Consider the following 26,499-nt stretch of genomic DNA (forward strand, 5'->3'; position numbering starts at 1 on the left):
TTATTCTAAGGGTCCATTCATCTTTCTTTCTTTCTTTCTTTTTTTATTTATTTAACAGAGATAGAGAGCACAAGTAGGCAGCGCAGCAGACAGAGGGAGAGGGAGAAGCAGGCTCTCCGCCGAGCAGGGAGCCCGAAGCAGGGCTCGATCCCAGGATCCTGGGATCATGACCTGAGCCGAAGGCAGCCGCTTAACTGACTGAGCCACCCAGGCGCCCCCCATTCATCTTTCTTAACAATCCTCCCCCCGCACCCTTTCCTACAAAGACGGTAGTTCATCCTGAATTCTACGCCACCCTGGAGAGATCCTCATTTTTCCCTGGATAGCGCCCATGTTTGCACGAAGCACACATGTTAATAAGCTTCTGTTTTTCTCATGTTAACCTTTTATTATAGGGGTCTCAGCTAAAAACTGAGAAGGGTAGAAGGAAAATGATTTTCCCTCCCCTACAATCCCCTGAAGTTCTCTTATTTATTGGGCCCCCAAAGGTACAAAGAGACTTTTAGTAGCAGGTGTTTAGCAACTGCACAGGCTCACTTCATAAATATTTGTTGAATTGGTGAAGGGGTGTGCCTTATGTGTAATAATGGGATACTATTCACAAGTTCCTGGGAGGTTGTCTTTTTGCTTTCTGAGAGCACTGTGTATCAGAATTGAGACATAACACAACAGAGCTTAGAGGAGAGGGAGCCTCTCATCCACACCTGACGACACAGGGCCTGAGGACGGTGACACAAGGTGTAGGTGTGTGTCTCTTTTACAGAAATATGTGGGATTCAAATCCTAGATTTTATTTAAGCCTTTTAGAAAGAAACATAAAGTTCATTATTACAAGGCTTTTCTTTCACACAGGAAAACTGAGGCTCTGAAGAGCTTAGTGGTTGAATATCTGGAGACTGAATCTTATTTTTAAATATACCAGGAGATTCCAATATTAAAAGTACCACTCTTGTTTATTAACCTTCACTTTGCAGAAAGTAGCTTTTCAGATAGCAAAACATTTCTCCCCTGAAATGAAACAAGTATCTCTGGCTAAAAAGAAAAGCATTTAATTCCATGCACATAATAAAACATTCACACCACTGCGTGATTCTTGTTAGTGTAGCTCTTTGAAAGGGTGGCTCCAGATTTTTGCTGAGGATTGTCTTTAAAAACAAAACAAAAACGAAACTAGTTTAGACTTTAAGACTTTCATATATAATAATTATCAAGATGATACTATGAGTGCTGATTTTTTAAAGGCAAAGATTTTGACTTGAAATACCACTACAAAATTAAGGGTCAGTAGTTGTACAATGCAGATTGCAAAGGAGAAGTTAAAATACGAATATTATAAAAATATATAGAAAATAGGGGCGCCTGGGTGGCTCACTCGTTAAGCATCTGCCTTAAGCTCAGGTCATGATCCCAGGGTCCTGGGATCGAGCCCCGCATCGGGCTCCCTGCTCCTCAGGAGGCCTGCTTCTCCCTCTGCCTGCTGCTCCCCCTGCTTGTGTTCCCTCTCTGGCTGTGTCTCTGTCAAATAAATAAATAAGATCTTTAAAAAAAAAAAACATGTAGAAAACAAATAGTGCGAAATGTCAGTTCTAAATCTTTTCTAGTACGAGGGACTCTGTAGTACCTCCCAGTGGAGCCCGTCGCTGCTCCCCCTCTGGAGCAAGCACGCACAGCGGGCTGGATCCCCAGGAGCTGCTGCAGGTGGGGAGGGGACGGGCGCCACGGTGTGGTGCAGGGGAGCTACTGCCGCCTATGGACACATCACCTCCTCTCTTCTTGGTCAGCCTCCCCTCTGCCTCTGAAAAATCAGGGTGATACACAACCTCCTGGAGTTGTCTGCTAGGGTATGGGAATCCCAGCCTGCTCCTTCACACAGAAGTTCCTGGGGGGCCCAACACTTAAGAACCTCGTGAAGCTCCAAGTTCTGTGTGGCAAGCCACCAAGTTAAATCCCAGATCTCCAGAGTTTCCAGGGCAGGAGGCAGAGACTGAAGAACAGCCCTGTGCGAGGTGATGATCCTGATCTTCTGGGCAGAGCTTACATTTTTTTTTTTTTTTTTTTAAGGTGCACTTTCTCTTAAGCTAAATTCCAAAGTCCTTTGTGAGTGTTAGTGATGTCAGAGGTATTGGCCAGCTTGGTGACTGCATGATGCAGGCGTTATTCCATTACATACACTAATATCCCAAGAGACCGCTTCAGATCAGAGGGCAGAGAAAAAAGATTCACCAGTTTCTCTGAGAGGGTCCATAAGATCCCAGTAAGCACATCTGTGCTACTATGTGAAGATCAGTCTCAAATCAGGTAATTATAACGTATGAACATATTTAGAAATCCTGTCATGTGAATGGATTTTGAAAGCATTTGGGTAGAAAGAAAAAAAGGAGATGTGAGATCCTAAAATATGAGCCAGGGATCATTGGAGGGAAACATTTCATGTGGAACTATTCATGTCCGTCCTGCCACTGATTCAACCATGGGAAAGGCCTGTGGCCCATATCCCTAAGGCAGGAGAGCTGACATCCATACAATACATACGAAGTGGTATTCTAGGCACTGTGCTAGGAACTAAGGGTAAACAAGTGAATCAAATCAATCATCCTTACCTTCACAGAGCTTTCAGTCTAGTGGAGGAAAAGTAAAATGATTAAATGCTAAGATCGAAAAGTACGGACAGATATCAGAGGGCATAAAACAGGAAGGCAGGTGTCAGGTAAGACAACCTTGAGTCAGTTACCTAGGTGGAATTAACAAGGTGAAGGGCAGAGAGGAGAAAGAACAGAATGTGCAAAGGTCCTGAGGCAAAAGGAAGCCTGGAATTTTGGTCAGAGTTCATAAAGCATTGGTAGTGGGGGTGGGGGGAGTAAGGCAGTGGAGTGAAAGAGAGAGGTCAAATCAGGTTAAGTCACTGTAGGATTTTTAATCTTTCCAAATGGCACTGAAAAGTCACTGAAGGATTTTAACCTTATAGAGCCATGATCTTGTCTTCAGTCATTTCAGGGGTACAGTAATAGGTGGTGTTACCACTTTCTGGGGGTGAGCTCCTAGTCATAGGGCCCTTTGAAAAATGGCTCAGCCAAGTCCTCGTCAACATGAGGGGTGTAGCTTAATTCTTTCTTATTTGCTTTAGGGGAAAGATGAGAAGACTGTTTTTAAAACTAAGTCCTTCATCTTCCACTTATACAAAAGAACACTTTTCTAAATATAAGAAAAGTTGCTAATCTTTAAAAACAATAATATAGATTTATAAAAGTAAAGTGATACTACAGTCTATAATTTCTACAGTTATTCTGGGCAGTAAGATCCCAGAAATGTAGATTTGTCATTCATCTTCTTGTTTATGATGCACAATCTTCCTTTTTATAAACATTTTTTTAGGGGCGCCTGGGTGGCTCAGTCGGTTAAGCATCTGCCTTCAGCTCAGGTCATAATCCCAGGGTCCTGGGATTGAGCCCCGCATCAGGCTCCCTGCTCGGCGGGAAGCCTGCTTCTCCCTCTCCCACTCCCCCTGCTTGTGTTCCCTCTCTTGCTCTCTGTCAAAAAATAAATAAAATCTTTAAAAAATATATATATTTTTAAGATTCATTTATTTCAGAGATGGAGGGGGAGAGAGAGAGAGAGAGAGCGCAAGAGCACTTGGCGGGGGGGGGGGGTAGACAACAAGAATCTAAAGCTGACTCTGCACTGAGCCTGATACAGGGCTCAACCTCATGACTCTGAGATCACCACCCAAGCTGAAACCAAGAGTCAGATGCCCACCCAACTGTGCCACCCAGACACTCCTGATGCATAATAATTCTTTTTTTTTTTTAAAGATTTTATTTATTTATTTGACAGAGAGAATGAGATAGAGAGAGAGAGCATGAGATAGAGAGAGGAGGGTCAGAGGGAGAAGCAGACTCCCTGCCGAGCAGGGAGCCTAATGCAGGACTTGATCCCGGGACTCCAGGATCATGACCTGAGCCAAAGGCAGTCACTTAACCAACTGAGCCACCCAGGCACCCGATGCATAATAATTCTTAAAAGCATTATGTGACTCAAACTCCTAGAAATTATTGTCTGAATGTGCCCTTGCCCTACTATTATTTCACCAAGCTTGTAGAACTGGCCTGATTTGCTTATTGCAAATAAAACTTTATTCTGCTATGGCATTTTTTTGGGACAATCTCTAAATTACCCTCCACTGTTATATTTAAAAGCACTTGAGAAAATAGCCTGCCACTTATGGGAAACTGGTCCCCAACCAGAGGGTGGGCTGAAACCAGTGTCAGCATGGATAAGCTGATTTAAATTCCTTCTACACTCTTATTTGACTTGTAAACTTGGACACATCTGTTTGCTTGTTTGTTTTTAAACATCTCTGCATCTACAACTCTTTGCTGAAAAAATGGGTACAAGAATGTTTCTCTCTTTGGGGCTTTGTGATAATTGACCAAAAATACAGATAAAGTGCCTTGCATGGAACTTCCTATGTAGAGCTACACAATTTTATAAAGTTATTATTTGCTGCTCCTTCAGGGGAATACGAAGCACATACCTTTAAATGAAGATTTCCCGTGAATTTAGGTAGGGAAGCAGATTTTTGGATGGCTCAATGATTCTTTTTAAGAAGATAGGACATCCGTAGATTCAGTTTTGTTGTATTTTGAAATCTAATGCTTTATAAAATATTGACTGAAGTACTCTGTCTCTTCCTAGAATCCTTTCATTTTGTTCTGGACTTGTCCCTGCATTACATTCAAAGTCTGAAGATGACTGTTCCTTATATGCACCTATTCAGGTGGAAAGTGGTTGGTTTTTTTTTTTTCTTTCTTTCCTTTCCTTTTCTTTTCTTTCTTTTCTTTTCTTTTCTCGTTTTTCTTTCTTTCTTTCTTTCTTTCTTCCTTTCTTTCTTCTTTCTTTCTTTTCTTACTTTCTTTCTCTTCTTTCTCTTCTTTCTTTCTTCCTTCCTTCCTTTCTTTTTTTTTCTTTTTCTTGTGTCCTCTACTGACATCTCATGGATTTCCTACGTCAGAACTTTGAAAAAAGAAATCTGTTTGAAATTTTGAAACGCGAGTGCTTAATAGTAGCAGTCATGTTTTGACATTCAAAAAACTTGAAAGAAGAGAAGGATTTTATTTCCTAAATATAGAAGGGAAAATTGTTTCAATTATTTGAGTGACGACTAGTCTGCTTTTACAAAGTTCATCTTCTGGTGATAAAGATGTTGGGCCAAGAAGACTGCAACCAGTGAAGTGTAAGACTCCCTTGTAAGAAGGCTGCGCTCCGAATGCGGGGGTGGGGTGGGGGGAGCTGTTAGCGCTGGAAGCCCTTCCAGATCCAGAAGGAGATTCGCGCTCCCTTTCCTTTCCTTACCACAACCCGTCCTGTAATTAGCGGAGCAAGTCAATCTCAGCTAGGCAAATCACTGGCTTTTGACGAAATAATTATATTTCTGTTGCTCTCGGACGTGTGCACCTCTAAGCCTGAAAAACAGAGAGAGATGTTTTTCTTTTTCGTGACCGGGGGCAGGGAGAAAAAAGGGGAAGCGACGGGGGTACAGGGAGCGAGACCAGGACAAGGTGGAGGGAGAGAGGAAAGGATTCCGTGGGAGCGTGGGAACACGGAGTCCCGCACGGGCAGTTTCAGCAGGCAGACACAATGCCCCGTACAGTACGCGATTTGATAACCCCAAGGGGAACAAAACGAGGCTTTTCTCAAGTTTCTGTACCCTCCACAGAGCTCCACAGTGTGTCCCGGCCTCCGCAGCTCCCGGGCCCGGCCGGTAGCTCCCCCACCCCCGCGGGGCCCAGCTTCCCTTCCCGACCCCGAGCCGGCGGCGCCTCCCCGCGTGCCCAGCACACCCCGCGTCCCCTCGTAGGAGCCTGCGGGGGAAAGGGCGCGACGCGTGGGTCGCGCCGGCCCCTTCGCTGGAGGGACGCCCGACGCTGCCTCCGGGGCGGGGACAGCTCCGGCCACCTTGCGCGATTCCGCCCAGAGCTGGCTGGTTCCGGGGGTGGGGGGTCTGGGCGCGCGGCGCTGGCGAGAGGGGAGCGCGGCCCCGCGTCGCCCGCGGGCTCGGGCAGGTGCGCGGCGTGTCGGCCCGCTGTGCGCGTCCTCCCGCCCCGCGGCCCGGGCGCCGCGCCCGCCCCGCCCCCGCCCCCGCCCGCGGGCCGCCCGGGGCAGGGCCTGCGGCTGCGGCCCGCGAGCGGCGCACGGGGCATGGGCCGGCGGTCGGCGGCGGAGGGCGGCTGAGGGTGCGCGCCCGGCCAGGCGGTGTGCCCGTTCGCAGCGGGGACCGAGCCGTCGGCTGCAGAGACCCGGCCCCGCGGCGGGCGGCGGGCCGCGGGCGGCGGATCTCGGCTCCGCACTGTGCGCGGCCGAGCGGGCGGCGCTGCCCGGGAGCGATGCGCTGAGCGCACGGAGGGCCGAGCGCGGGGCTCGCAGGCGGCGCGGGGAGTCGACCCCATGGAGCTCGCGGGCACCGGGCGGAGCCTGCGGGCGCCGCCGCCGCCGCTGCTGCTGCTGCTGCTCCTGCAGGTGGCCGGGCCGGCGGGCACCCTGGCTGAGACCCTGCTGGACGCGTCGAGGGCCATGGGCGCCAGCTCCAGCCCGCCCAGCCCCGCGAGCGTGGTGGCTCCCGGAACGACGCCGTTCGAGGAGAGTCGCCTGCCAGTGTTCACCCTGGATTACCCCCACGTGCAGATCCCCTTCGAGATCACCCTGTGGATCCTGCTGGCCTCCCTGGCTAAGATAGGTGAGCGAGCTGGACCCAGCAGCTGGGATGAGGGCGATCGGGTGGGGAAGCGCGGGTGGGCATCTGAGTCGAAAGGGACCCGGGGAGGAACGTTTTCATGCTTTGGTTCTTAAGTGGACGTTGGCCTTGAAATAGCCCCAAACTCTTAGCCCAGACGAAGTCACCGACGTGCTGCTTACTTTTACCTCAGACGCCAAGTGGTACAGCCCTCTGCCAAAGCAGAGACCTGTTTACTGAGGGAGGAGGCAAGTGGGCTGAGGTTTATTCCTATCTGTCATGGGGAGAGAGGCGCAGGCTAGCACAGAGGCTAAAACGGTTAAAGCCCTAGATGCTCCGAGGAGAGGAGGCGCCTTGGCCAAGACACAGACCCTGCCATGCACCTGCCTAATGAAGTGCCTGGGAGGGGACCAGGGACAACTGAGCGCTTGCAGCTGGGACAGGAACACCCTGTCTCCTCCCTCCTTTGGGCTGAGGCTGTCACTCTCCAGGAAGCTTTTTCTTAGGCCACTGAGCCTAGTGAAGTGAGATGCATATGTAAAGATCATTAACCCATTTTTCAAACTCTCTCTTTAACTCTCATTTGGAAAGCCGAAGCTCAGAATGTATTTTCTCACCTTCATTCCCCATCCCCCCCCACATAAACTTTTGTTGTGATCATGGGGGCTTTACATTATTTTAACTTTATATTTTAAGTACTTTTTTTTATTTTGAAATATGTCAACTACTGTTGTTGTAAAGATTCAAAGAAGTTATTAGGTCAAAAGAATGTTTGCATTATTGCATACGTCTTCAACATTTGTCCTGGGAAGGATCCTGTGCTGTACGATGAGGCAAGTCTCCATAAAGGATGAAGACGCCTTGCCCGTCAGCCTCCAGCTTATTGATTGGTGGGAGAGGTGCCACACACACCAGTGACCGTAATACGGGAAAGTGCTAAGTAGTGTGACAAACTCCAAAAAGATAATATGGCAGTGTAGGGAGGCAGAAATCACTTCCTCATGCAAAGGAAGCATTTAAATGGGGTTTTCAAGGAAGACCAGGATATGGTCAGTTGGAGATGAAAGGGAACAACGTTCTAGACAGGCATAAATAGAGACATAAATTGAGGGCAAACACAAAGCAGTCCGAAGAGATGGGTTTCTACGAGGGTGGAAGTTGGGGTAGGTGAGCCTGATGTCAGATGAAATTAATTAGATTCTATTAATGATGACAAAAGGGGGCACATGCTGTTTAATGACTTCGCAGTCTGCGATTGCCTGGCTTTGACATGGTTGTACTAGTTGCGTGTTTTAATTCCACCTGAGAAATGGAAGCAGAGGAAATGGATTTCCCTATCTATCAAGTAGGTATGTGCATTTGCATAAATTCATTGCCCGTAATAATAAACTCAGGTGCTAACTCCTCACAACAACCCTGCCATGTGGGAAGGACAGATATTAATACCCCCCCCCCCCCAACACACACACACACACTGGGTAGAGGCGGAAACTGAAATTCCAGAGAGTTGACATGAGTTGCTCACAGACACACCAAGTGGGGAGCCAAATGCAGGCTCCGTTGACTCACTCTCTCTCCCAGCCTCCATCACAGGCCTGGTGCTTTTGGGCCCTGTTTCCATTACTGCTTCTTGGTTGCCATTTCTATTCAATTACAACATTTTGTTTTGTTCTTCACTCCTGATTATTTTAATCTAATTAATTACACTAATAACAGCCGCTGGTAGGCACTTAAGTTCATTATCTCTAATTTTCACAACCATCCTGGGTAGGTATGATTACCCCGTTTCCTATACGGCGAAGCAGAAGTGGGGAGGTTACCTTGCTGGTGGGTGGGGAGCCAGAATTCCACCCAGGTCTGTCTGATGTCTCATCTTCGTGGCTATCCTGGAGGCTTGTTTTCTCAGGAGGATTAAATGAGACTACCTATGTTTAACATTCTTAGAAAATCCTGGGCATGGAATGAGTGCTGACTACTGTCATCATTAGTAGGAGTGGAAAAGGAGTCACGGTATCCTCACTCGGTTCTCCGGTACTGTCTCCCCTTTTCCACTGGGCTGGGCTACCTCCTGCCTTTCTCTGTTTCTGTTTTAGGCTCAGCCTTTTCCAAGTGCTCTTATTTGCGTGGGTTGCTTTTTCATACTTGTTCTTTTTCCATCATGATCCATTCATCTTGTTGGGCCTTACTCTGTTAATTGTGTGGCATTTTATTAAAATGCTTGTCTGAGGTCGTAGGTGTATTGATTTGCCCATGGGCAGTACTTTTTTTTTTTTTTTTTTATCCAGATGTATTTCTATCCCCTGGTACTTGCTGTTCTCCCAGTCTTTCAGGCCTTCCCCCCCACCCTTCCCCCAGTTCTCAACTTCACTGGCTACTATCTCCTCTTTCTCTTCTGCATCTGGGGTGGCACAGAGATGAAAATACAGACAGGTGTTCATGTCTCCCAACCAGAAGGGTCTGAGCAGAGAGAGACCTGAGTAGAGACTGCCATGGGTGGGGTGAAGGATATAGTTCCGAGAGCAGAAAGTGCAGTTTTAGAGTCCTAAAAGCTAGTCCTTGGGGTCTTTCCTAGGTTCTTCCTGTATATAGTTCAACCCTGTCCTCCTGTTGCAGCTCTGTCTGTCCTTAGATGAGCCTGGAAATGCCCAGATACCCCCCATCGTCTCCCCCAGGCCCTAAACTTTCTGTGGGCTTTGGGGAAGACTGTCCTTGTATTGAGGGATGCCTTTCCAGCCCATTCAGCAGTCTCTAGTCATTCAAATTCTATTTTAACTTTTGCACTGGAAAAACTGTTATTTGGGGGTGACTTAGATGACTTAATTTGCTCATACGTGGGGCAGGATGATGAATTGAGCTGTGCAGGGGACTTGAGGTGATGAGATAACAGATGTGTTAACTCATGCGAAATGCCACGGTTTCTATTTGGGGTACTTTTATGCCGTGAACCCAGTGTGCCTGAACTTAACCTGCTGCAGAGAACATGGAGACACATTGCTAGTGATTAATCTAAACAAAGATAATAGGTTGCCCCGAATGGAGGCTCCTAATCACATCTGTAGGAGGTTTCAATCATGCCGGATGGTGAATTCAGCATAGTTTGCTAGATTGCAGCACAATATAATCTTAGAAATATTGCAGTAAGAAGTGCGCAAGTGCATTTTTGGCAGAGTGTTGAATGATTCAAATTTTCATTGTTTTTACCTGATTATCAGGGAAACTCAATTTCTGAATTATTTGGTTAAAAAGAACGTTCTATAGTCATGATGATGATGTGAATGCATATGTAAAGTAGGTTAAATAAATAAAAGAACATAGAATTTAGTACAACTTCGAATAGTTTTTAAAATTTTGGCAAGAAACATTTCCCAGTTTGTTTTTCACTTAGATCCTTACACAGGTGAAGTTGTATTGTTCTTTATTTTGAATGCTTATATTTTGAATAACTGTTGATTTTTTTAACAGCTATAAATGCACACCTTGCTTGGTAAATCCTATACACAGGGATGGAGTGCTGTAGCTTAGAATAATAGGTAGCCAAAGAATTAAGAAGAGAAAAATTTCCTGGAGTGGTCTAAGATGGTCTTCTCTGCTTTCCTTGCCCATGAAGTGGATCAGTGGGCTTTGCCCTAAACTGGGTGAACTTGGGCATGTGTTCTACCTCTCTTTGAAGTCCAGGAACAGAGCACTGGGTCTCTACTCTGTAAAGCAACAGAACTCCCTTCTTTGTCCTCAGTGGTTTCCCAGATGTCCCCTCACTTATCTTGTAGTCTTGAGCTGGCCTGTTTGCCTCTTCCAGGTGTCACCACGCATCCTGACCTTTTCATTTCCTTTACCCTTAAACTTGGGGTTAGGATGCAGAATTTTCCACTTTCCTCCACCCTGTTGTCTTTTTTTTTTTTTAAAGATTTTATTTATTTATTCATGAGAGATAGAGAGAGAGAGAGGCAGAGGCAGAGGGAGAAGCAGGCTCCCCGCGGAGCAGGGAGCCCGATGCGGGACTCGATCCCAGGACCCTGGGATTGTGACCTGAGCTGAAGGCAGATGCTTAACCTACTGAGCCACCCAGGCGTCCCACACCCTGTTGTCTTGACATTAAATAACTTGTTTGTAGTATTGTTTTAAGGAAAAGGCAAAGCAATTTGGTCCATGAAGGTTTCTCCTCTGGGCTCCAGTCTGTCCTGATTTGAAATATGAAACCAGATAGTTTCTTCAGTTGATATCTATCTGTATTACCTGAGATCTCGATCTCTTAGAAAAACCTACCCTTGCCCTTGATCTGTTTCTCTTTGTTGTATTCGGTGTTCTTGAAGCATATACAGCAGCTGGTTGGTCAGGGGATGAAGCACATGATCTTCACCTGTTTGTGAATCACATCTCACTTTGAACACACTTCTGAAGCTAAGTCTTCCTCATGGCATGTGTTTGTTTTTAAGCTAAAAGAAGAGTTTTGATCCTTTTTGTCTCTAAGTTTCCATCTTTTCCCTTTGGGCTAAACAAAGGATGAAGGATGGCTGCAATAGCTTTCTTATATTCTTTATAAAGATCATTTTAGGTGTCTTCTAGAATTTTATCACTCTAACAGAGAAATATTTTCTTATCTTTTAAAAGAATAACAGGTAATTTTTCACCAAAAATGTTACTCTCTGTATCAGCTTCCACAATGACAGTAATTATCATTAATGGGATACTTTTTTATTTTTTTTACGGAATTCTTTCACATAAGAAGCCCTAAAATTATCAAAGGACTTTTTGTATAAATGTGTTTGTTCCTTGTAGGGTTGTAAAAACTCACCTGTAAAACCAAGTGAATTTGTTGATTTGTATGTGGATAGATTTTCATCAGTGATTCAATTGCTTTTTAAAGTTTACAGTTCTATTTGGCGTATCTATTTCTTCTTCGGTCAGTTTTAGTACTTGTGTTTTTATTTTTCTGGAAAATCATCATTTCATTTGAGTTTTTACATTTATGGGAAGGAAGTTATTTTCTATTTAAAAATACCTACTTTATCTGCATTTATTATTCTGCCTTTTTATTCCTAATACTGTTATTTTGTTTTTCTTTACCTTGACCAACATTCTCAGAAGTTTATCTATTTTATACTTTCACAAAGAATTGGATTTTGATTGGTTTCTAGTTCATCACTTTCTTCTCTTTATTATTTAGCTACTCCTACTTTATTGGTGTGTATTTTTAAATTTTTTTTCATTCCTGAATTTAGAGCTCAGCTCATTAGTTATTGAATTTACTTGTTTTCTTATATGTCGATTCCCACCTTACAAAGGTAGTTAATCCCTGAAAAAACACTTATAGTTGAAAACATAGTGTTACTTTCAGTAATTTCAGTGATGAATATTTTTATGAACTCTGCTCCAAAATTGTCATGTCCTTACACTAAAATGACATCAGTCTTATTAAAATAGACAAAACTCTTTCAACAGTTTATTTTAGTTATTATAACTCTTAAGAAGCCATTTTTCTTCATCAGTCTCTCCAAAATATGGCTATTTCTGTGTTTTCATTAAATTCAAAGCTATGGGGGTGCCTGGGTGGCTCAGTCGTTAAGCGTCTGCCTTCGGCTCAGGTCATGATCCCAGGGTCCTGGGATCGAGCCCTGCATCGGGCTCCCTGCTCTGAGGGAAGCCTGCTTCTCCCTCTCCCACTCCCCCTGCTTGTGTTCCCTCTCTCGCTGTGTCTCTCTCTGTCAAATAAATAAATAAAATCTTTAAAAAAAATAAATTCAAAGCTATGATAAACTGACATTTAAGACTATGCTACAAAGCATAGTCATGATAATTCTAAGTTTATGTAAATTCATCTTTATTGCAAATTGTAACAATAAAGAGCATGGCAGAGACTAAAGAATTCAGGGAGGGGATGCAGATGAAATTGTACCTTCCCAGTAAATTGCATGAAATCATTATTGCTGTCAACTGACAAACCTTTATATTCTGAGAGGAGAACTTAACACAACTTATCAGTGATAAAGCTGAAAAGATAACTGATGTATCTCATCAGGGGCGCTCCGCCACTAATTTAAAGTCTATAAAATCCAATTTAGTCTTCATGAAATCAAAGAAATGCCTCATGAGCTGAAATAGGAATATTAAAAGAAACTCTTTTTAAAGATGGTTTCCCATAATCCAAATGGGTATATCTTCAAGGAATGGCAATATATGTATTGAAGGCTAGAAATACATTGCTCTGCCTACTTCAGTTGTACTGTATAGTTTTGATATGTAGAGTTTTCACTGTTGTTTAGTTCTCAGTATTTTTAAATTTCCTTGTGATTTTTTAAAAAAGATTTTATTTATCTACTTATTTATTTTTGAGAGCGAGAGGGAGAGAGAGAGTGCGTGAGCAGGGCGAGAGGCAGAGGGAGAGGGAGAGAGAGAATCTCAAGCAGACTCTGAGCTGAGTGTGGAGCCTGACACGGAGCTCAATCTCATGACCTGAGGTCAAGACCTGAGCCAAAATCAGGAGTCGGTCCCTTAACCCACTGAGCCACCCAGGCACACCCTCTTTGTGATTTTTATTATTCTAGCCCAATAATTATTTACAATGATAGGTTTTAGTTAGTAAACATATAGAGATATGTGGTTATTTTTTATTTTATTCATATTTTATTACATTTGGTTTAGATAGGATGTTTTCTGTGGTTTAATATATGGTCCTTGTTTATTTTTATTTAAATTTTAGTTAGTAAACATACAGTGCAATATTGGTTTTGGGAGCAGAATGTAGTGATTCATCACCTAATTATATGGTCCTTTTCACACTGCATTTTCCATGCTTGCTTAAAAAAGATTATATATTCTCTATTTATTTGGTGAAGGATTTTATACAGGCACATGTGCACATATGCAGACACACATACACACTAGATTAAATTTGTAAGTATGATGTTCAGATCTTTAATAGAATTGCCGAGTTTTTTGGCTGTTTTAACTATTAGGTTATATGGTACATTAAAATCAATGTCTAAGATTGTGATGCCAATTACTGTTTATAATTTTGTTAATTTTTGCTTTGTATATTTTGATGCTAAGTTATTAGGTGCATACAAGTTTAATATTGTTATATCTTCTGAGCAAACTTGTCCTTTAATTATTAAGTTATGAACTTCTTTATTTTCAATAGTATTCTTGTGGCTCACAGTCTGTTTTTTCTTTTATTACAATTGCTATTCAAAATAAAACTAGATTTTGCACATGTCTTTTTTCTGTATCTGTTTTCCACATCTATATTTTCCAGACATATCTTTTCCTATACCATTACTATTAAATCAACTAGATAATTTTCATTTAGATACATTTTATTAAACCACCTATAGCTGGATTTTTTTTGTCTTTAATTTAAATTTTAAAAATATCTGTAATTTCAAAAGAAGTGCAGTTACATTTATTGTGCATTTATTGTGAGTTATATATGTGGGCTTACTTTCTTTGTTTACTGTGCTTTTATTTGGTGTCTTTAGTTTTCTTGTCATATTTTGGCTTAGTATTTTTTTTTCATTTATTTTTTATATATTATTATATATTCTGTTTCTATTCCTTGTGTGGTTGACTCTTCAATTTTAATCTGATTACCTGATTTAACAGGAGTCAGGCCAGGCTGCTTTGGCTCACATTTTCCTACACATATTTTGTAGTTGTATGATATTGTGTGCATAACTTAAACTCTCTGGGTTCAGTTGCTTTATTGGTTAAATGGGTAAATAAAAGTACCAATGTCATAGGCTGTTGTAAAAATTAAATTAGCTAATATATGCAAAATCTTAAAATAATTTTTTGAAATGTGGTAAACATAGTATTTGCTATTTTATTATCGTTTTATCCTCTTTCTGAATAATACTTAAACTATAAAAATTTTTGACTGCTATCTGTCTGTAGCAGGATTTTAATTTTTTGTTTTATAATTTAGACCTGGTCTATATTTAATTTATTCCAAATTAGATTTTAATTTTTTGACGTGATTTGTATTTCATTTCCTCCAAATTAGTTTTTAATTTTTATAAGCAGTGTTTACATTTGCAAACATGCTTATCAATTTTTTATTATTACTTCTTCTGTCTCCCCCTTTCCCCCAGATTGTTTTCTTTTTACTGAAATATGTTCTTTGGTGTATACTTCAGGGAGGGCCTTTGAATGAGAAATTTTCTTGATCTTTGACAATGTCTTTGATTATTCTTTTGAACGATTATATAACAGAGTATAGGGGTTGGAAATATTATCTCTTATGAGTTGGAAGACATTATTTCATTACTTTCTGACCCCTTTTGTTGCTAAGGAGAATTATGTTATTATTCTCATTGCCCTTTGGAATTAATCTGACTTTTTTGTTGGCTTGTATTTAAGATTCTTCATTTGGTTATTTCTGATATTCTGTTTCTTTGATGTGTCTAGGTATTGATTTATTCTGTTTTTGTTTCTTGGAACTTGAGCTTCCATGTTTCTTAATGCGGTTTCATGTTTTTCATCTCTTTATTTTTCTTTTCTATTTCTTAGTAATTTTATCAGACCTTTTTACTAGTATCCCATTACTCTCAGTGTTTCTAATCTGTGCTTAACCTACTCATTGGATTTTTCATTTTAATTATATTTTCATTATGCTGTTTTGGCTCTTTTTTAAGTGGATCTGTGTTTTGTTCATACTTATCTACTATTCAATTAATTTTTATTCCTCCTTTGATTTTTTCATTTATTTAAACTATATTCATTTTATAGTTTTTTTTAGATTTTTCTGTTATTTTTAGTTGTCGCTAATTCTTATGTTTATCACATTTACTGACTTTCCCTTTGGGGTATTTATTTCCTTATATAGATTATATTTTTTGTTGTGAGCTTAGCTTCAGCAGGGGATGTTTACTTGGAAGTGGTTTGTTTCCCTTAAGTTATGAATGGTTCTTCCAAAAATGGTTTTGAGTTTTCATGCTGGGACCCAGAGTTTTAGTGGTTGGCTTTTAGTACCAGCTTGGTTTTCCCATATGATTCAAGTGGACTTTATACCTGTATGTGGTATAAACCTGGAATTTTAAACTTTATAGGGAGAATTTTCTCTCTGCCCAAGGCCATAAAGAGTTGATGTGTTTCCTTCTATTTTTCCGGCTATTGGCATCTTTTAGTATTTATTTATTTGGCACAAAGTAGCTCTTTGAGATTCAGGAATTTATGCATGAATGCTTCCCTTACTGGTCTGATGTCAAATTTTTTGTCTTCATGTAGGTGTTCAAATACATAGGGCAGGTAATTTGTCTGGAATCCCCCTGGTTCACTGTGGCTTGAAATCCTCCTGTCATCTCTTGCTTTCACTCTTCTCTTTATTTCTGGCCTTCCAGACATTTTCCTTTATTTTGAATGTGGCTAGATGTTAATCTTGTATGTTTGAAGTAAGAGGTGGCTTTATCTGTGTTCACATTGTTGGATGGCTCAGTGACATTGTACTTGGCACTTTTTAAATAGATGCTTGCTATATAATGTTTAAAGTCCATGGATATGTTCTGTTTATAGAATATCATAATGGATTCTCTTTAATAATGTAAGGTGAATATAATATGTGCTTTCCTAGTTTTCCTGTGTTCAGGATGTGAAGATGTGACTATTCTGCTTTTATCTTCTATGTTTTCATAGTTGGGTAGAAGAGAAATAACTCATCAATTGAAAAAGTGTTGGACCTAAGTTTTGGAAAAGATGTCCCCCAGATTAGAAGTAGGAGGACCCTATTGCAATTCGAGTTCTGCCATCAACTTTGTTGTATGACCCTGCCAAGTCTTCAACTACTTGGTTCTCACATTTAATTAGTAGAAGTAGGGATATGTATCTGCCCCATCTGTTTAACATTTCCACAGGGATAATATGAGATACTCTGTAGGGGAGGAAGTAATTTATAACAAAGGTTTTACTTTTATATAGCAAAGGAAACTTAAGCCAAGAGAAGCATGTGTTTATTATATTAAAGTGATGTGCAGACATGGGCGTATTGTCATTCCAAATGAGGCATGCACAATTACAGGTTACTCTCTTGCAATTACATCTTTTAAATGTAATGAATCATAATTGATGTACTTCCTGCAACAGTCGTGCACATTGTTCATCACCATCCAAGGGCTTTCTAATCTTGATTTGTAAAATTCATCCCTTGTTTGAAGATGTATGTATTCCTTTCCCTCTTCAATCATTCTAGGGGAGGACATGAGAATTCCTTTGAAAGCTATGTGGCTGTGACATAATCATATTTTAAAGGTGAGTTTCATGTTATTACTTAGCGTTGGCATAGAAAGGCTCACATGTAAAAACAGAAAAGTCAAATTCACAAATGTATTTAGACATTTCAACTGAAAATGAAACAGATGACACATGCCCACCCTCTGTATGTGAAAGTGCTCTAAAGAAGCTTTAAAAGTTTTGTTATCCAGAGAAAGTTCCTCGTGCAGTCACGAGGCAGTGGAACAATTCTTTTTATTTTTTTAATATTTTATTTATTTATTTGACAGAGAGAGGGAACACAAGCAGGGGGTGTGTGAGAGGGGTAAGCGGAGCAGGGAGCCAGATGCCAGGCTCGATCCCAGGACCCTGGGATCATGGCCTGAGCCGAAGGCAGACGCTTAGTGACTGAGCCACTCAGATGCCCTGGAACAATTCTTTTGCCATATTCCTGTGACCCTTCCACTGGCGATTCTGCTGCTCCCTAACACTAAGCTTCTTTCCTAGGGATCCTGGGGCTGGGAAATCTGATCAGTGTAATGCAGCTGAGCAGAGTCTTTTGTTGTGGCATTGGAGGGTGGAGATGGGTGGGCCTAGATAATCCCTCTATTATGGTTTCATTAATAAAATAATGATAGCTAACAAGGATGAAGCATTATTCCAGGCCAGGTATTTGGGCCAAGTGTTTTATACCCATTGTCTTATTTAATTTTCATAGCAACTCTGGTTGGTAGGCACCATTATAATCCCCAGTTTTAAAAAATAGATGAGGAAACAGGTTGAGAGAACTTAGGTCCAGAGTACCACAGCACTTAAGGGGTAGAGGTGGGATCCGTGGCCAGTGTACTTCATCGCTCCACTGTGTTTCGCCCTGAAGAAGAATGTTAAATTCTAGGTATCTGTCTGTGGTCTCCAGAGCACCTTTATGTGCCTTATCTCAGATACTCTTAACCTTAATCTTGACTGTCTCAGATTTTCACTATAAAATCAAACAATGATAATTACATCCTGCCTACTTCAGAGGATCATGGTGTGGACCAACTGAAATAATATATGAAAGCACATTTGACTCCACAGTTAACATTAGTCCAAGCTCACCACAACTCTGTAAACTGGTAGAATGGAAGGCGAGGTGGCGGAACTCATAGTGGTATCAGAGCTGGAACTTGAGTCTAGAATTTCTGAATCTTGAGGGATGCCTGGGGGCTCAGTCAGTTAAGCGTCTGCCTTGAGCTCAGGGAGTCCCACATCGGGCTCCCTGCTCAGCGGGGAGCCTGCTTCTCCCTCTGCCTGCCGCTCCCCCTGCTTGTGCTCTGTCTCTCTCTCTCTCTGATAAATAAATAAAATCTTAAAAGAAAAATAGAATTTCTGAATCTTGGTCTCGCTTTTGCCACCATGCATAGCTTAGGGAATGTACAATTCTAATGGTTTTGAAATGTAGATTTGACATGTTAAGATTTCAGCAGGTTGACAGGAGAGAAGGTATTCAGTCTGTTTTGTGTTGCACGTATATGCACATGTGTTGAATTGCATACACAATGCATGTGCAGCATGCAGACATATAAGCACACATGAATGACATTCATTAGGACATCAGCTCCATGAGGGAAGGGACTTTCCTCTTTGACCTGCTCTCTGGGACAGTGCTTGGCACCTAGTGGGTACTCAGTAAGGAAGTACTGAGAAAACAAATAACTAAATAATGTTCAGAGGTACTTTTCGTTTCACCTCAGCTTAATCATGTGGTAACCAAGATAACCGTGCATCCTGGTTTGTCTGTGATAGCCACGATTTGTGTTAGCCAGGCACACGTGTCAATATAGTTGAGAGTGCCCTTCACTCTCAACTATACTCATTTATATGATCATTTATTTGGCCACTCTACTTGTAATGCATATACTGTTCTTGCACATAGTTGAGTGATCACTTCAGCTCTGGTGTCCCAAATCCGAGCTCTACAGCTCTGCCACTTGCTGGGTGTGGAGTTTGGGTGAGCTAATAAGCCTCTACCACCTCAATTATTTCATCTGTGAAATAGGATGATGACAGTAGCTTCCTTCTTAGGTTGTTGTGAGGGTAGAGTTAATGCCCGTGGAAAACTTGCCACCTTCACAAGAACAGAGGTCTTGCTTCCTCTTCCAAAGCATACTGTTGCACCAAGGAAGTCTGTTCTGTCCAGTTATTTTGTAACAAGTTGTTAGATCATCTGGATGGTCCTGTCTCCTGCTGTTGGTGTTATGCCCGGGTTTCTCCCTAAATCATACGCATTTCAGTCTTCATTGTTGCATAAATTAAAAAAAAAAAGATCTGCTTTTGTAAGTTAATTTGCAATGGAAATAAAAGGCAGTGTGCACCCTTTGTTTGGTCCCAGGTTCCTGTGTTGTACACTAAAGGGTGAACAGCAAGGCGTAATAGGTGGGAGGCTGAAGAGAGGGCCCCGCACACAAGGCTCATGGTCCAGTGAGACCTTCCCCGTAGGAGCAAGCTCTCTTCTTGACCCTCCTCTGAGCTGCTGGGTATACTCTGTGTTCTCAGGGTCCCCAGATACGTTAGTTCACACACGGGGGAGGGTGGGATTGTGTGTTTCAGCCCATCCTTCCCAAGTCCATTTGTACTTTTTTACAAACCGTGTTTCTTTAGGAATCGAGGCAGAAAAGCGTTTTAAAACCAAATGCTGCCCAAAGTAACCATTGCTATTTAAAAACTGTCGCCTGGACCTCCCTATCAGCAGTATTCTAAGGCAGAAGCCCGCACTGGCTGAGTGTCCATTTTCTCAAACAAAACAGAATGGTGTGGAGAGAAGAGAATGAGAAATTGCGGCCCCTCCTTTCCATCCAATTGAAATGTCTGGTCTTCAGGATTGGGAAGAATACACCGTTCCTGTCAGCCGATTTTCTTAGGAGAATGGCATCATTCCTTGTGCATTCTCTGCTGACCTGTCTGGAAGGATATGAAAATGCTGCCTCTGGCTCCTGGAGCTCACATCTTTACAGGAACTAGGAAATACATGTATATGCCTGCGTGAACTAGCTCCTGCCTCACTCTCCCCGGGTCCTGTCCCTTTGGCACTTTTATCACCATCTAACACGTATTTATTTATTCATTAGTCACCTGTGTGTGCTTGCTGTCCTTCCCTTCTCGAGTCATGGCTCTGGGGTGGGGGCCTTGGGTCTTTTGGTTTTATCCACCTCTGTGGAGCTGAGGAGGCCCACAGTTAAAACTAATGATGGCTACATTCTCAGCACTGTTTTATATTTTCAGCTGTTTCACATCTTTAGCCTCTTTGGATGCTCACAAGAGCCTTCATTTGGTTTTGTTTTACTGCGGACATTCATCATTCATCCACGTGCTTACATTCTAAGCTCGGTTGGTGAGTGCTAAGGGTTTTGCTAGAGCGATTTGGTTAATAAGATAGCTAATTTATGTATTTAATGACTTTACTCCCTCTGCAGTGATTTTTTTTTTTTTTGTCTTTTTCTTTTCATTTGGCCTTCGTGTCTCAATTTTGTGGGGTTTTTAAAATTTTTTTAAAGGTTTCATTTTTATTTGAAAAAGAGCACAAGCAGAGAGGCAGAGGGAGGGAGAATCTGAAGCAGACTGTGCGCTGAGTGCAGAGCCCAATGTGGGGCTCGATCTCATGACGCTGAGATCGCGACCTGAGCCAAAACCGAGTCGGATGCTTAACCGACTGCGCCGCTCAGGCGCCCCTGAGGCGCCCCTCAGGCGTCCCTCAAGTGTCCCTCAATTTTGTGTTTTGAGGCCACTGAAACCAGGGGAGTTACTGCTATTCCTGAATCTCTGAACAAACGTGTAATCTGCAGGACTCCAGTCTTTCATTTTTCCACTAAATATGTTAGTAGTATTGATCATTATTTTAATAAAATGTAAAGATTATGACGACGGTGGGACCATAGAATTCTTAAGATCCGTACATCTTCAGAATTGGAATCCCTTTGGTCTTTGCAACAGTAAACAAATGGAAAGACACATGGATGTGCAGAGTCCACTGAGTTGGTAATCAGAAGCTGGAAAGGAGGCAAAATGAACGAAAATATGATGATTCTGGTAAGTTTAGAAAATAGTATAATTTACCAAATAGGGTAGTTTCTTAATTTAGCTCTAGCCACCCGTGTGCACATAGCTCCCATCCGTGTAAATAACTGGGGACTGCAGCTAAGTGTTAGCAACCACTTAATTGAAAAATGAAATTAGGTAGCAATTACTGGCTATTGTGGGTTCCTCTTCTATACTTTGATCTCTTTATTTTAAGCAACTGGTAAATTTGTTTGGAAGGCAGGCTCTCAGAGGAATAAAAACCAAACAGAACATGAAACTCCAACACAAGGTGGTTGAGTGGGTGGGGTAGTCTCCCTGGATAAGCGTGTACAACTTAATGATTGGGGGCAAACAACAAAACCAAAATTGGCATAAATCGTTTACTAATACATGGGGTGAAAGAATAACAAGTCTGGGGATTTAACATTAGCCTGGGGTGATAGAAAAAAAAAAATTGCTTTCAACTGTTGACCTGCATGGAAAGTTTTGACTCTCAGTTAGAGTATACCAGAGTCCTCATACCCTCCCCGGATCCTGGATCCTGGTGCCGCCTCCCTGTGCCTCTTCTTGATCTGCAGAGGGTCTATGCAGAAACAGTCCACAGAGCCTAACTACTCCCTGGATTCTGTCATTCCCCCTAAATATTGCCTACACCCGGGGAAGTTTTTACCCTCAGAACGATCTCTTTCAATCTAACCTTTCCTTGGCCGATCCCCTTCATCAAAGGGTGTTACTAAAATGGAAAAAGAAAAAAAAAAAAAAGAAACGGGTGTGGGCCAAGAGCCACAAGGGGGTGAAGCTTGGTAAAGTTAAAGGTGTTTGGAATCTGAGGCTGTCGAATCTACTTCCGAGCCGTAAAGTCTCAACCTGCAGTCCTGACAGATTCAGAACAAGTTCTGTGACGACTCTATGTATACTTCACGAGAAACCTGAGTCGAGGACTTTTCTAGAGAAGAATTCTTGGCGTGTCCAAGGGCTGCTCTCATCATTTTAACAGCCTGGATCTTGTTTCCCACCTGGCAACATTAGAAATTCCCCTGGCATCTGTGGGTTACTTTACTTGGCGCGGGGAGGCACGTATTTCACACCCAGATGTAAAATATGCGAAAATACTTGGGACACCATCCAGCATCATTGTTATCTCCTGGTGCAGGGTTGCAGCCTCGGTGGGCAATGAGGGTGCACCTGGACTGGTTCGTTTCTGGGCTGTGTGGATGGTGTGGTATGTCTCCTCTATCTTGGTGGCAAGGTGCTCGTGGAACATTTTGCAAAACTCCTAGGACACCATCGGAGCATGTCGATTGCAAGAACTGACCATCTTTGGAATTCCTTCCCCTGGCCTATCCCACCTGTAGCTTCAAAAAGGAGACTGTGATGTGTTACGAGGAAGTAATCTAAGATGGTCTACTCCAGCAGGAAGTAACCAAGATGGTAAAGTACGTAAGTGGTTTTGATCCTCTGAAAGCCAGTTAGTGGTAAGCTAGCTAATATAAAATTGAAAGCCATGAACAGCTCTAAATAAAAAGCGAGGGGCGCCTGGGTGGCTCAGTTGGTTAAGCGTCTGCCTTCGGCTCAGGTCATGATCTCAGGGTCCTGGGATCGAGCCCCACATCGGGCTCCCTGCTCCGCGGGAAGCCTGCTTCTCCCTCTCCCGCTCCCCCTGCTTGTGTTCCCTCTCTCTCTGTCTCTTTCTCTGTCAAATAAATAAAATCTTTAAAAAAAATAAATAAATAAAAAGCGAGAAATATTATTTACAGAAAAGCACAGTGTTTATTATTTGTTCTTTCTTCACTGGCTTTTCTCACTCTCCAAGCATAATTTCTTCTTTAATCTTGGAAAGGAAGAAATTGATGTGCTTTTTACAAGATCATTATGCAAAGTAATTGTGGTATGTATACTTTGTGTAGATGCTGATTAGCCAGCCTCTTGCATGACAGTCTCTTTTAAAATTCCTGGAAAAATCGTGAGCTTTTTTGTCCTGGAAGTAGCCATTGGGCAGCCCGGGCCTGCGATTGTCCCTTCACTGGAATCGCTTTTATAGAGAGAAACTGGAGGACTGTAGATTCTCTGTAAGGCCCAAGCTGGGGAGCTGCATCAGGGGAGGTTTTCATTTTGCTGTGTGCATCCTATGCTCACCACTGTGGCTCGGCCTCTTTCACAGCCAGGACAACTTCTTTAGTCACTGGCTTGCCCCATGTTGATTTGGGCAGTGAAGCCCAGAGGGACTCTGGGCCTTTTTGCTCACCCTCCAGGCTCCTGAGAGCTGAGGGATTCAGGGCCAGGAGCATCTTCCCAGGCCAGCCCCTTCCTGCTCAGGGCATAGCGCCTCCCCAACCCCTCCCCACGTGGAACCAAAACATTATCATTTGAAGGCATAGCTTGCATTCTTTCAATTTGTGACTTCCCTTGAAATCCAGAGAGATAATAGTCTTCTATTATTCCCCCATCAGATTTCTGAGAACAGCACCTTCAGTTGCATCTGCCTTTGGCCCCAGTATATATATGTCTTTGTGGGACATGAAATTCTCAGTCAGCATTGGATACAGTGTCTTCCACGAAGCAGGGCAAGCCAGGAGTTATGGATGACTCTTGTGGGTGTGTCTGCGTGTGTTACGCAGGCCTCCATATGCGCGCACACACACAACTTTTAAGTTGCTCATGAGCAATCACAGGGTTGCTAGTTCAAAACTGAATGTGAAATTTCTGCTCAGGGATGTGTGCATAGTCTACTCAGCAAAAATACTTTTCTGGCCTAGTGGTTATAGGCCAAGTCTTTCGGCCCGACTTCTTATAGAAAGGAAGCTATAATACTGAAAATTGATCTTATCTTGCCAATGGCCCAGGAATGCAAATGATGAGTCTGAGATTAAAGAAAGGGCTTACTGCAGGTGGTAGTGAGGCAAGGGCATGAGTCCAGTCCTGGGGCCGGCCCTGGCGCGGGGGTCAGATTAGGATTCAGCTATCTTCAATGGAGAGGAAAGTCCGAGGCCTGCAGGCCACTCCAGTTCTCTCAGCTTGCGGAAGCGAATGTCACCAGCTCTCAGTGTGCTGGTCAGGACCCGTCAGGGAGCTCGCCCCATTGACAGAAACCAGCTTTGGGGCCCAGTAAGAACAGGGAGGTACCCCTGAGGAGCTGCGCCCTACTCACTTGCTTAAGAGATGGGAAGCCCGTCCCGTAAGCCGTGGAATCTCAGTGCTAAGTTGTGTTCTCATTGCTCCAGTTCAGATTTGAAGTCAGAAGTCAAAAAAGAACAAGTGAAGAGAAAGAGAATGGACAGTTTCCCACTCTCATCTCCACTGCAGTCTTAGGAGCCTCTGAAGGTCGGCTTTTGGACTTGCAGTCCAGACAGGCGGCCGACAGGGTGGCCTCGTGGTGGGCATGCATGCCCTGGGAGATGGGTGGAGGAGGGCGCCAGCAGTGGGGGTTCCTGCGGGCGCACCGGAGAGCCAGCACTTGCCCTAATGAGACGAAGCCCCTGCTCAGCTCCAGCCAATTGCCACCTTGCTCAAATTGGGGGACAGAAGGCCCAGTCTGCTGATTTTTCAAGATAAACTAAACGGGATTTTATGTGTGCAGACTCTCAATGTCCAGAGGTTAGCTCAAGATTCAAAAAACACCAGATGAGCAAAACAAAGCAGGCCTGTAGGCCACGGCGGCCCATAGCCTGCCGGTTTGTAACCTCCGGCCTGGACTTTTTCATGTTACATGAAGTTTTGCTTCCAGGATTCCTAGCTGCTGATATTTATTTAAGGGAGCTGACTTACGCACTCAGGATCAGTTGGAATTTATGAGGTTAATAATAGTCCAAACGAATACCATCCTCAGAATGTGATTATGTCACAAAAAGAGAAGTAAGTAATAGTGGGGACATCCTCTTGCCATTGATAAAAATGGGGAGGCCATTCTGGAATCTCCAAGAAAAGGCATTCCGTTTTACACCTTGAATAAGAAGCATGGGCACAGGAAGCAGTGCTGGGACGAAGGTCAGGCCTCAGGCACATGCCTCTCACGTTGCCTCTGATGGTTGGTTAGTTAAGTCACACAGCAGCTTCATTATCTACGAAAGATAAACTCTGCGGATAAATCAGATGTTATTCTGACAATTGTTAAACAATGAAGAGTTACTTCCCTTCACTAAATTGTGTTTTGTCAATTTCAATAAGAATATCTGTTCTTAGGGTTTCAGTAGATGATCAGGTCCCATACAAGAGGCGCTCTCCTTTAAAAATGTGTCTGTGAATATTTTAACAGTTTTAAAGATAATAAAAACAAGTAAGGTTCTTGGGCTGTTGTTCACTGAGCATCATTTAGAATAAACCGGTAGGAGTATTGCCATAATAAACATACGTGCTCTGGTAGGAGATTGGGATATCACGTTAGCATGTTATACCTTGCTCAGCCGTGTCCATTCTTTGATATTTTGCTACGAGCATTTTTGTAGAAATTAGTTATTTGACCCTTTGCATTGCAGAACATTCTGATTTTTTTTTTGCTTTTTATTTTTGGACAGCCCATGCTTTGTACAGTTTGAGGTTTTTGGTCATTTCACCATAAACAACATTTTGCCACCTGTCTAATTGGCCGTAAGGCAATTTTGCCATAAAAGAGAAAATCACGAAAAATAACAAGGACATTCATCAAAGAGGACATAATGAAACATGAAAAAATTAATAAAAGTGACGTAAGGATATTTGCCATAAAAGCTAAAGCTGTGAAAAATAAAACAGGGACATTTTAAAAGGACATAATTAAACACGAAAAAATTAATGATAAAATTGATTGTTAATGTCTTCCTTCATTTAGATAGAGAGGTGTCAATTTTCCAAATATTAGGATGCACATTTGTAACTGAGTTTTGTATTGCACTGTGAAAGGCTTCTACATTGCTGTTCATTCTTGACATACAGTCACATGTCCATTCATACACGTTCCAGAGTTCTATGGGAAATGTACAAGACATAGGAATGCTGTAACACATTTTAACTGATCTTTGTTACCATTGTAACTGATAGGTTGTTTTCTAGTATAGCATGCAATACAGCTTTATACTGTCTTATTTCATACTTCCAGTATTTATCCAGTAAGTTTTCCAGTAAATAATTTTCTATCGAGTCGATACATACTAGACATCGTCTACTATTTAAGACCACCGTGTCTACTCATCACTGTATAGAACATGATAAGCTCTAGCCAAGAGTTAGATAATGTATAAATGGGAACTTTGTCAATGGAGCAGCGAAACCAAAGTGTCAATCAGTTCTTCCATCTTTCAGAGCAGAATTGCCTTATGGTCAATTAGTTAGCGATGAAAATGTTTGCAAGTGAAAATGCTTGTGGCCAAGATGTCCGCAGTGAAAATACCAGACCCACGTTTTACATCCCCTCTCTGAGAGTTGCCTTTCAAAGGCCTGGTTCAGAGGCTGTGGGTCAGCTGATGAGTTAGTTATTTTGGGATATGTGCATGGTGGCAGCGCCTATCAGCAGAGATCAGTTTCATCTACATCTTTTCATACTT

General features: G+C 42.6%; 1 protein-coding gene across 1 annotated transcript in view; it reads left to right on the forward strand.

The window, feature by feature from the left end:
* The first annotated feature begins 6,207 nt into the window (after positions 1–6,207).
* The window catches only part of SLC9A2 (solute carrier family 9 member A2), a 98,815-nt gene continuing 78,523 nt past the window's right edge, over positions 6,208–26,499 (forward strand). Inside the window, exon 1 of the mRNA XM_045885265.2 lies at positions 6,208–6,730. Coding sequence (XP_045741221.1) covers positions 6,442–6,730 — 289 coding nt within the window. The 5' untranslated portion in view covers positions 6,208–6,441. The remainder of the gene's footprint in view (positions 6,731–26,499) is intronic.

Source organism: Mirounga angustirostris, unplaced genomic scaffold (assembly GCF_029215605.1).
Source record: "Mirounga angustirostris isolate CCGP_5_RB_7025 unplaced genomic scaffold, mMirAng1.0.hap1 SCAF_10, whole genome shotgun sequence".
Taxonomy (NCBI): domain Eukaryota; kingdom Metazoa; phylum Chordata; class Mammalia; order Carnivora; family Phocidae; genus Mirounga; species Mirounga angustirostris.